This window comes from Carcharhinus amblyrhynchos, chromosome 17 (assembly GCF_965287045.1).
Source record: "Carcharhinus amblyrhynchos chromosome 17, sCarAmb.v2.hapA, whole genome shotgun sequence".
Lineage (NCBI taxonomy): Eukaryota > Metazoa > Chordata > Chondrichthyes > Carcharhiniformes > Carcharhinidae > Carcharhinus > Carcharhinus amblyrhynchos.
The window spans coordinates 35485767-35498426 of NC_137340.1; the positions used below are offsets into that span (position 1 = coordinate 35485767).

At 40.3% G+C, this 12660-nt stretch overlaps 1 protein-coding gene across 1 annotated transcript in view; it reads left to right on the plus strand.

The window, feature by feature from the left end:
- The window catches only part of tdrd1 (tudor domain containing 1), an 82791-nt gene that overhangs the window by 27592 nt on the left and 42539 nt on the right, over nt 1–12660 (plus strand). Inside the window, exons 8-11 of the mRNA XM_080205297.1 lie at nt 1143–1286; nt 4551–4713; nt 4845–4925; nt 8017–8172. Of these exons, the coding sequence (XP_080061423.1) occupies nt 1143–1286; nt 4551–4713; nt 4845–4925; nt 8017–8172 (544 nt within the window). The remainder of the gene's footprint in view (nt 1–1142; nt 1287–4550; nt 4714–4844; nt 4926–8016; nt 8173–12660) is intronic.

The following is a 12660-nucleotide window of genomic DNA, read 5'->3' on the forward strand; positions in this document are numbered from 1 at the left end:
TGAATTATACTAATTGCGTGCAAAACAGGATTATCTCTCAACAGTTTTTACTTAAGCTAGTATAGGGATGGATTTAAATTAAAATTGATGGTTTCAGTGAAATGTTCCTGGCAATGTACAGGTGGCCTTTTTATTCCTTCCTTTAGATGGTGCTCATGTATTTATTTTGTAAACTGGAGTATGCGGCATGATAACAAATGCTCTTTCAAATCTGATGTTTTGAAAGTGACGTTTAATATAATGTTTTGTGTTTTTTGTATTGTCGCTTTCATGGTGGAGGTGTTTTATACGGTGATGTATACTGCTTGCAATAAATGCTGTCTGGTATGTACTATAGAATTAGCAAGTATATTGCAATCATTGTGAGAGATTGGTGAGCTCTTAAATATTGAGCCTTGGACCTCATTATTGTGGAGTTGGTAGAGCACCGGAGCCTACTGGCAAGAGGCAGTGGAAGATCAGGTAAGTTCTAGTATTACAGCAGGCCTAAAATTGTTGGCAGTAGTGTTGGGGATGACAGGGACAGAGTCAGAGGGCAAGGAGCTCAGGGTTTAGGAGGTGCCAGGAATAGGGCAAGCCAGTGTCAGCTGTGGGGAAGATAGAGCATCAAGCCCAGGAGTGGGTATTGGGGCTGCAACTGGCAACAATAGGTTGGGAAGGCGATGATCAGTCCCTTTTAATACATTATTCATGTTACTCATGGCTTTTTTAGGCTTAATGTAGAGTCCTTAACATGGTGACTTCAGTGCAGCTGGAACTGACATACTAGCCTTTGAAAAGAGGGCAAAGTAATAGTTATGCCACTTAAATTATATGTGCAAAGGGTTTAATTCTGGTTTTGAGTAAAGAATGTATGTTTTCTGTTGCCCAATATCATGAAGAACTTGTTAACAAAAAAATGTGCATTCAGTTCCTGCCATGTCTGGGCCTTTGTAGCCCGACTGAGAAATGTCTGCTGTGTGGGTCAAAACCAAGGCCCTTAAGTTCTGGATAGACTCTCTGAAATCTTATTTGCTGCCTTTTTTTCTCACAAAGGTGCAAGAAAAATGATCATTTGGAAGTGGCATTCAATTATGTACCTGGTTTTTCACGTTTTAATTTGTACCTAATTTTATTCTCTTTCGCCTTTTGTACTCATGTAGAAGTGGTATCGAGCATTGGTTCATGATGTGGATGTTATACAGAAGAAGGCAAATGTTTTATACATTGACTATGGAAATAGGGAAACTGTCCCATTAAACAAGATGCGCCAACTGGACATAGAGATGGCTCTTTCACCACCTTGTGTAAGTTTTTTGAAATAGCAGTTAACATACAGTAAACTCTCATTCTGCCTTCTATAGTGTTAGCAAAAGTTGAATTTTCAGACTCAATGCTATGTTAGCCATATTGTGTAATTTTAAGTTATGAACCTTCCTGTTTTCTGCTATCAGGCAATCAAATTGAGCAAGCACATGAAGTGGCCAAGTGACCCAACTTCTATTTGGCCCATAACATTGTACTTTAGATCTGAAATTCACAGTAACCAAATCTAAGGCCAGCATTTTACGGTCATTCTCACTAATGAGATCTTCCTGTCGATGGTGCATGCCCGCTATCGGTTTCCCAGTGGCAAGGGGTATATTCAACAGGAACCTCCTTGTCAATGACTGAACCAGAAGTTCCCACCAATGGCCACCTTTTGTGGGAAAATCCTGTCCAATATTTCAATACTCGTGTGCTCCACATTGATGCTGCTATGCACCACTGCTTTTCACCTGTTGAATTTTAGGAGCGAATTCGGAGGTGACAAGGAACCTTCACAACTTGCTAAATTTACATACATAAACAGGGAACGGTGTATGAAATTGATTTTGATATATTTATTGAAAATGTTTCCTCAGTTTACAAACAACACAAACTCTCAAGGATTAGTATAGTGTGAAGCATAATCATTTTGCTAGATAAGAATGCATAAACTCAGTTGGTTTAGATTATCCATTATTCGTTACAAGTGGCACCTCCCAAGATACAAAGAAAGGATGTTTGAAAGGTTGGTGATAGCGAGGGTACCAAGTTAAAGCCATGATTATATGACATAATAGCGCATGTCCTCACTTACAGGATGCTGGAGAGAGCCACATAACAAAGAAAACCTTATGGGAGTAAGGCAATACGGACCCAACTTCTCGCAGAATCGAAAGCAACATACTTAGGCTCTGCAGACAACAGGATTTGTTTTTTCATTAGGGAAGGAGAGCAGCTTATTAGCATATTGGTAAAACTACTGACATAGCTGCCCACAATTCAATAGGAGGCACACAAAAAAATTTAAGGCATCCCTGGCACATCAAGGAAAGAATAGATCAAACCTGTGCCTTGGGCTTAAAATAAGTCAAACGGTGTGGTATTTTCAGCCAAATTTCCCCCCTTCATCAAAGAAGTATGCAGAGGGATGTATTCCATTTCAACAACTGTATTCCCTGCATCCTCCAGAAGTTGGTTACTGTCATTGCATATTCATCCGAGGGGAATTTCGGATATTGACACTAGTTGACCAGCATTTTCTATACCTAAGATTTTAATGCCATGTTTGGTTGTGCACCAAAGCAGACGACTTCATCTCCAGCTACACCAGGGTGCCATTGAGACAAAAGTGTCTTTTCTGCAGTATTACATATGAGTCTGTCGGAGATTCTTTGACTCTAAAATGAGTACAATACAGAAAAGAAACCACGCAACAGCAATAGTTCTAAGGGAGTTTTCATAACCAACTGTGAAGATTCATTGGGCCCTATCCACAACCTCTACCCCAAACTACTCACCCATCTCCCCACAGTGGAGCTACGCATACTTGCTGTGACAAGAGTAAAGGATACAACACGGCATATGATGCCATTATAAATGCAAGGATTATAAGCAAAGCTCTGGTGCTATACAGCCTACTTGGCACACTACCCAAAAATCTGAAGCTCTAATAATATTAAATGCTAGAAATCAATCTTGACGCAGAACCAAAAGCAATGCAGGTAGTCGTGTCATCCCCAAGGCAGCACAAGGATAGATAGCAGGATCAAATCTGTCTTAAGCTTGGAGTAATCAAAGGAACACGTCGAGGGATGCATTCCATTATAAACACATGATGTCCTTGGTTTTCAAAGGATAACCAGCAAAATTTGCCTCAGTGCTCAGAAACTTGATTGCCCCTATCAACGTGATAAATAATATCACACAACAAAAAAGGAGTATAATGAAAAGAGGTAATGTCCAGGATTACCGATGAACTGCAAATGATGATTCCGAATTATTGCCATTTTTGGAGTTCAGAGGCCAAACCTTAGTAGAATTATCGAGCAGCTTGAATGATCTGTTAGATGTCATCCTCAGAATAACCAAGCAGAGCAACCTGCATTCGGACAGCTTTCCAGCCTCATCAATGGGATGAAGTGTGCATCAAATCTGTGACTGAAGCTATGAAAACGCATGATTATGAGTCAGAGGTCAGGCCTCAAACAGGGTCTGGCGTGTCCTTTCAGTATTAATACACCCAGCTTCGGGAATAATCTTTGAAATTAAAAGTGGCAGTCAGTTCTCAAACATTTTAGTGGCAGCTCGCCCTTGGCTCCTTCTGGAGAACAGGCCATATTGACACTCCTCATCTGGATCTCCAGACCGACCTGGATATCTGACGTACCGTTTATTAATATTCCAAGGATTGGAAGTGGGCCTCAACTGAGGAAGATGTATGCTTGACATTAAGGATTCTTTCCTCCACTTCCAGCATTTTATCGGTACTTCACAGTTTAGCAATATGAGCATTGAAATTAACTGCCAAGAAGCTGAGTTTGTAATCTATCACTGAACATATTGGCAGTCATTTTCTACAATGTCTCTGACGTCATCGGGTCGGGAGCCTGCTCGTTGACACAATTGGCATATTGAGAGCTTGGCTCCAACCTGGCTGTCTTTGCCTGTTGCAACCAAGGGTTTTCGTGAATTTACTCAGCATTTTGTCCCAATACTTAACCAGAAATTTTGCAGGGACATTGTACAAAGTTTTCACTCCAGGATTAGATACTTAAGGGCTGTGCATCAGAATAAACAATAGGATTAAAAGAGCATTCTTTTTGAATTTCCATGTGTTTTTGCAGTCATGTGACATACCATTTATGGAAGTGGTAACACTTTTTTGGTAATACTGGATTTTTATAATTAAAATCTTTAAATGCCGGAGTTGTTGCCAAGATGGTAGCTTGCTTACATGTTTTTGACCGTGGGTTTTTAGGAGGTTGTTGTGTTAACCATGTTTCAACTTCAGTCTTATATTCTGAAACCTTTTTCCTTTTAAATCTTTTAATTTTTAAAATCCGGAAGGTGTTATTGGAGTTCTGTGCTTTTCAGGTGTGAAGCTCTTCTCACTTCCGGAATAAAAAATGCTTTTACAATTAGTAGGACAGACAACCCTGGGATCTGCCAATAACATCCATTGTGTTCATAACAAATACTTCATTTGTGTGGAAAATTTATTTTGTTAAAATGCGTAGCTTTGTAAGGTTCAATTCTGATTCTAGGCAATGAAGTGCCGTGTAACAAATGTCTCAGAGCATACTAGATGGGACGAAGAGTGCATCAAATCGGTCAGACTTCAGCTTCTACAGAAATCTTGCTCTATGACCATACTGGAGAAGCCAAGTAATGAGTCATGTTGTCCTGTGGAGATTATAATGCCATCTGGTAATTGTATTTCCTTGTGATTTTTGTTGACATTGCAGCTTAATTTCAGTAACTGATTATTCTATTTTTTTTATTTTCAAAGTCCATTTGTACAAATTTACATGCATTTCTATTTGGCCCAAATTATACAGGGCAATTGTTACAGAAGTACATTTTGGAGAAAGGGTTTGCTTTAATTCAAGGAGATGAAGCTATCACTGCAAGAAATCCAGGTACGAACGCAGAATTAGAAAAATTGTAATTTTAAACTGACCATGGAATGATGTAGCATAGGAGAAGACCATTTGGCCCATTATGTGAATGCTGGTTGTTTGAAAGAGCAGTCCGTTGAGTCCTTTTTTATCCATGGTCCTTCAGATGTTTCTCCTTCGTATAATTATCAATTTTCTTTTTTTTGTAAAGTAAGTCAGCTCCCAACATTCTTCAAAGCACTACATTCTAGATCATAACTCATTGCACATATTAAAAGCAATCAACTCATCAATCCCAAGCCTGATAGTGAAGCATGAAGATGCAAATCCTTTTCTTGGTAGATATTTTGTTTATATAATGCAGCATTGCAGATGTTTCCCTTCTGCCTATTCACCCAGCATCCCAGAAGTCTCTTTGTTTTGTGTTCCAAGTTCTTAATTAAGCAATGCCCTTCACCTCTATTTTAACAATGTAGCTAACATACCACTAACTCCAATTGAAAATAATTTCCTCTTTATTATAATCATTCAGGATTTTGAACCTACCTATAAATTTGCTCTTATTTTTCCGTAGTTAAAGGAAAAATTTTTGGTTCCCCTAGTATTTCTAGGTAACTGAACTCCCATGTCCCTGGTACATTTTTAATAAGTGCCCTAGTCTAAATAATATCAAAAAAGAGTCGTGGTTTTGATACCAACCATTTTGGGAATGCAACTGTGTCTTTGCTTCCAGCCTGACAAACAACTAGTATAATTTTAGTAACTACACCTGCATCTTCTCCAAGGCCATGGTGTTCTTAAAAATCCACCATGGATCACAGTGCTCTAGCCAGAATTGAATTAGTTTATCAACAAAAGATTCAGTGTAACATCTTTGTCTTTATGCTCTGCAAATGCTTTTGAAATCAAACAACCTAGAGCCCTTTTTTATTTATTTGTTCATGAGGTGTGAACACTGCTGGCTAGGGCAACATTTTGTTAATCCCTAATTGTCCTTGAAGGTAGTGGTGAGCTTTATTGAACCACTGGGGTCCATGTGTTTTGCACCTACAGTGCTATAAGGGAGCTCCAACTTTTTGAGCCAGAACAGTGAATGAATGGCAATATCATTCCAAGTCAGGATGGTATAAGATTTGGAGAGGAACTTGCAGGTCATGGTATTCCCACGCACCTGCGGCTTCTGTCCTTCTAGGTGATAGAGGTCACAGATTTGAAAGGTACTGTGAAAGGTTCCTTGGTAAGTTGCTGCAGTGTACCTTGTAGATGGTACACACTGCTGTCACTGTGCATTACTGATAGAGGGAATCTTTAAGATGGTGGATGGGATGCCGATCAAGCATGGTGTTGCACTTCCTGATTGTTGTTGGGGCAGAGCTCATCCAGACGTTCACCATATTCAGACATTTCACCATATTTTGACTTGTCTTGTGGATGGTGAACTAGCTTTGAGGAATTGGGAGGTAAGTTACTTGTCACAGAATTCCCAGCCTCTGACATCTTCAAGCTAAAATGATCAAAGCCAAATATCCCACCTTACAGCAATATTCCAAGCAATAAATACATAAGTTTGCAATTGGCAGCCATATGTGAATATAGTGGCTCCATATGGTATCAGTAAAACTGTGAAACTTTTAGCATGAAAATTTTGCTGCACACGCTTCTCCATTGTCAGGAATGTGTTCATGCATATGATTCACATTTGTGAAGGCCTCCAATGCTAATTCAGGTTTTCTGAAGTGTGTGGTTGAAGCTGCACTCATCCACGCAAGTGGTGAGTATTCCGTCAGATCCTGACTTGTACCTTGTAGATGGTGCCAGGGTTTGGGAATCAGTTGATTCACTGGCTACATAATTTCCAGCCTCTGATTTGCTCTTGTAGCTGCAATATTTATCTGGCAGGTTCAGTTTCTGCTTGGTTGTAATCCTCACCATGGTGGTGGTGGACGATTCAACTGTGGTAATGCTATTGAATGTCAAGGGGCAATGATTAGATTCTCTCTTGTTAGAGGTGGTCATTACCTGGTGCTTCTACGGTACAAATGATGCTTGTTGTTGATCAGCCCAAGCCTGAATATTGTCCAGGACTTTCTGCATATGCGTGCAAACTGTTTTAGTATCTAAGGAGTTGTGAATGCTGGTGAACATTTTGCGGTCATCAGCGACCATCATTCTTGATGGAAGTAGGGCATTGACAAAGCAATTGAAGATGGTTCAGCCTGAGGCACTGCACTGATGAACTTCTCCAGTGATGTCCTCGGATTGAGATTATTGGCTTCCACAATGGAGAGGCTTCCCTTTTGATTTCCAATTACTTCAGTTTCTCCAGAGCTCCTTGATGCCACACTTAGTCAAAGACTGGAACCCTAAGCAGAGGATCAATGAGCAAGTTATTGTTAAGTGCCACTTGACAGCACTGTCAACGACACCTTCCACCACTTTGCTAATGGTCAAGAGTTTGACTGATGGGGTGGTAATTGGCCAGGTTGGATTTGTCCTGCTTTTTGTGGCTGGGACATATGGGTGATTTTCCACATTGCCAAGTAGATGTCAATGTTGCAACAGCTTGGCTAGCTTTTTAACAGCTTTCTTAACGTGTCCTGCAAAGATTTGCATATGCATATCCCTTGGGTGGGATTGAATAGTGTCGTTTATCCCAAAACCATAAAATCCAGCCTGAGGTCAATGAACCTTTGTGGTCCATCCCTTGCTCCACTTCTATGATGGGCAGGGTGGAAAAATTCCAGCCCTTGACTCTGTTCCTGCACACCATTCAAATTGTACCACTTAGTTTATGATGCCTCAGGTCATTCTTCTGATCAAGGTAAATTTACTTCAGTTTTCTGACTAAAATTTCATTCACCTCTTTCGTTGGCCTATGTCCTCCTGAAGACTTACGATCCTACTTGTCATTTACCACATTTTCCCATTTAATATCACTTACAAACTTTCAAATTGTGCTCAACCAAGTTGTGAATATATATCAAAAAGAGCAGTGATTTTAATAATGTTAATCAATCCTGGGTAATCCTGTGGATTAACTTGCATAAAAACTGAATGCATTGCTTTGATAATTATTGACCACCTGCTACTAATTCTGCATGTGTTTTTTTAGGGCAGGTTGAACTCAGAAGGACAAATGATAAAAGTACGGCAGTGTGTGAATCTGCACAAAATTCAGTATTTTCCTGTTATGGCGAAGACGTATCTATCATTGTGTCACATGTAGAAACACCAAGCAACTTCTTCTGTCAACAGCTGTCTCGTAGATGTGAGAATTTCTTTCTTCATTTAAAATGTTTAGATGCTTCTCAGAATCGAGTCGCATTGATTTTAGAAAAAAACTTTGTTCTGTTTTTCCTGTGTGTTGTGTTCATCACTGCAGGGGAAGGAATGAGGAAAAGTGTTTTTTTGGTCCTCTTCCAGAGTCATGTCTTTTTAACTGCAAGTGCAATGTGTTCCACTGCAAATAGCTTGTCCAATGGCAGAATTGAGAATGGAGCTACTGGTCAGATATCTGGCCTTTGGCCTGACACAGGGAGACTTATTATAAAGGCTAATGCACGTGTCAGATCCTCCTGTATCCCTAGGTGGACTCATAATTGGCTTAGCGGTGGGAGACAGTGTGGTGACAGACGGCTGCTTTAGTGACTGGAAACCAGTGACGTACCACAGGGATCAGTGATGGGTCCCCTATTGTTCATCATTATATAAATGACACAGATGACTATGTGGGGGGTAGATCAGCAAGTTTGCTAATACCACAAAGATTGGCTGGGTGATGAACATCGAGGTTGAATGTTTTGGGTTACAAGAAGATATAGATGAGATGGGTGAATAAGTGGCAGATGGAATTTAACCCTGAAAAGTATGAGGTCATGCACTTTGGCAAGAGTAATTTGATAAGAGAGTGTACTTTGCTGACATTGGGAAGTTCTGAACAGCAAAGGGACGTTGGCATGTTTGTCCGTAGATCTCTGAAGTTAGAAAGGCAGTTTGAGGCTGGTGAAAAAGGCAAATGGTGCAATTGCCTTCATCAAATAGGGTATAGATTACAAAAGCAGAGGGGTCATGATGGAGTTGCATAGAACTGTGGTGAACCTACAGCTGGAGTACTGTGTGCCGCTCTGTTTGCCACATTATAGGAAGGACATGAATGCGCTGGAGGGGGTGCAGAGGAGATTCACCAGGATGCTGCCTGGGATGGAACATTGAAGTTATGAAGAGAGGTTGGATTGGCTTGGGTTGTTTTTGTTGGAGCAGAGAAGACTGAGGGGCGACCTGATTGAGATGTTCAAGATTGAGTGGCATGGACAGAGTGGATAGGGAGCAGCCCTTCCACTGAGTTGAAGGGTCAGTTACAAAGGGACACAAGTTAAAAGTGAAGGGTGGGAGCTTTAGTGAGTATTTGAAGAAAAGCTTTTTTACACAGAGGGTGGTGATGGTCTGGGAGGGTGGCAGAGGTGGGATGCCTCACATCCTTTACAAAATCCCTGGGTGAGTACTTGGCACACCATAACATTCACAGCTATAGACCAAGTGCTGGCAAGTGGCGTTAGATGGGTAAATTGGGGCATATCATGCGTCAGTGTCCTTTATGGGTCGAAGGGCCACTTCTGCACTGAGCGATTAAACAAACTGAAATTTCAGCTAGATTGTGCTGGTTTTTGTCAACACGATTTACCTGAAATTGGTCAAACCGGTGCAAAGATCAAGGAATTTTGAGCATAAATTAGGTTGAGTGCAGATTGGTTTTGAGGTCTGTTGCGCTAATTTAGAAGCTGGCCACACCATGAAACTAACCATGTCCCAGGTTAATCATGTTGCTGGTAACCATTAGTTGCATCTGTGGGCTTTTGAAGATGCTCTTTTGCGGTTTTTAATGTGGAAGGATACTGATAAGTCCATGTAAAAGCATATAAGTATTAATGTGCTAAGAAACTGACTTGTCATTCATCATGGTAATTCATGCATGGTCCTATATAGTTTTCGAATGCCATTTCTAGTCACTGAAAATGGGCTGTTCGTAGCTGGCATAATGTACACTTAGAAACTATGCAGAATGTTCAGCAAAAATGTATTTCATTGAAAACCAAAACTGAGCAAGAAAGATCCATCTGTGGGTTACTAAGGATGTTAAAGATAGTATTAGATTAAAAGAAGAGGTTTAGAATATTGCAAAGATTAGTACTAAAGTGTTAGGATCAGGAGTAGTTTAGATATCAGCAAAGGGCCACCAAAAAGTTAATAAAAAGGGAAAAAAAAGTGGGATGAGTGTAAACTAGCTAGGAATATGAAAAGAAATTATAAGAGCTTTTAGAAGTATACAAAAAGAGTGTAGCTAAAATAGCCATTTCTTCCTTAAAAGAAGAGAGGAGAAATTGAGGAAACAGCAAAGACATTGAACAAATGTTTTGTGTGCCTTCATAGTAGAACAGACAAGTCACATACCAGAAATGGAGAGTAACTTAGCCGATAATAGGAGTAAGGGAATTAATATTTCTGAGAAAAGAAATGCTGTTGAAGCTTTTCATTTATGCACTCATCAGGACAAAATTAGCTGAAGGCTAATCTAGGCATTACGTTTCAGTTAACTTGGCAAACAGAATGGGATAGTCATTCTTAACAAGTGTTATTATATCAACAAAAAGCACATCATTCTTAATGACGGGTCCAAGATGCATAAAAGTTATGTTCCTTTATGCCTTATCTCTGTGGCCAGTTCTGTGCAACATAAATTGGCCAAATGGTTTGGGGAATTGATTCAACCAGCTTTGAGGACACAGTGGATTCCTTCACATTTGCAAAGATAACAGTGCTTTGTCAATTTAACAATGCTAGCCTGTTGAACAGTGCACCACTCAAGGTCATAGACATTTGTGCTGTGACACAATATCCTGGCAGTCTCAATCTGAATTTGCAAACTCAGCAACTTGGAAAGTTGAGTTCAGTTTAAACAATGCCATTTCTCCCTAAAGAGATGTGGTGCCATGGGATCCCTTCTCAGCCCAGTTCTCCCAAACATCATTGCTCAGCTCGCAATGTGGAATCGTAGAATCCCTTGAGTGCAAAAGAGGCCATTTGGCCTATCATGTCTGCATCAACTGTCTGCCAGAATATCTTGCGCAGGCCCTTGCCCCTGCCCTATCCCTGTAGCCCCACACTAATCCATTTAGCCTGCACCTCTGGACACTGAGGGGCAATTTAGCATGGCCAGTGCACTAACCTATACATCTTTGGACTGTGGGAGGAAACCAGAGCACCTGGACAAAACCGACATAGACATGGAGAGAATGTGCAAACTCTACACAGTTACCCAAGACCAGAATTGAACCTGGGTCTCAAAAGTTGTGACAAAGCAGTACTAACCATTGTGCCATGTGCCACCCACATTTCTTCAATGGAGTGGGACCTAACCTTCTATCGCATATTTCAGATATGTAGATGTTTGCTTTATTTAAATTTGCAGTTGCACATAAGAATTTCCTTTATACCTCTGATTTCCTTGCATACCTTTGATTACCCTGCAAGGGTAAGGTATCTCAAAAAATTGAACAGGGGAAGCTAGCCATTTCATGCTGCCAGTATGCAGTAGTAACACAATTGAGAAATTAAGACGTTCTGCCTGTCACATACATGAGTAATGTGGCACATGATTTTCAGCACTGGTGGGTAGGCTATACATCCCAAAGACCAAAGGATCATATCAAACAGTGTTTCTTCCTTTTGTGCAGAAGTGTCAAAGTTGAGTATACCTAACCAACCCCTGCTTGCAAAACCCAAACGTCGTGTCCACCACTAGGTGTGATTGTGCAATTGGACAAGAATAACAATGACAATCAACTTAAGATCATCATTTTGGGTTTGCTCACTTACACATGCTAAAGCTATATAGATTAATACACTAGGCCGTCTCCTTTGCAGACACAGAACATGTACACATTTCACCCTTTTCGATGAAACAATAGGTGACAGCCATTTTTAAAAAATAATGGAATGTGGGCATCGTTGGCAATCCAACATTTATTGCCCTTGCTAGGCCATTTCAAAGAGCATTTAAGAGTCAACCAAGTTGCTTGGGTCTGGACTCATGTAAATCAGACCAGGTAAAGACAGCGGATTTCTTTACCTAAAGAATGTCTGTGAATGGGATAGATTTTTTTTACAACAATCGACAATGGTTTCTGATCAGTCGACTTTTAATTCCGGATTTTTATTGAATTTGAACTTTGCCATCTGCCATGATGGAATTCATACCTAGGTCTCCAGAGCATTACACTGGGTCTCTGGATTATAATTTCAGTGAAAGTACCATTACATCTCCCATGGGGCTCAAGGCCAGGGCAGTGTCTTATCAACGCGAGTCATCTTGCCTGGTTTGAATTTAAGTGAAGCTTGGCAGTTAACTGGTGCATTCTCAATGGCAATGACTCAACCAATCAACACACTCTTCTCATGCAGTATAAGTTGTTCCTTTTTACAATTTGATCTCATTAATTGTATTGATGAGTGAAAGATAAAAGGCTTTGACAATATTTTTCAGGGATATTCAACTTCTATACTACCAAATGACTATTTGTATGCATAGTGTTGTTAAAATTGAACACAACCTCAAATTACATAAGTAAGAACTTAAGAAATAGGAGCACAAGTAGGCCATCCAGCCCTTCGAACTTGCCCCACCATTCAATAATATCATGGCTGATCTGAAGTGGATCAGTTCCATTTTCCTGCTTTCTCCCCATAACCCTTAATTCCC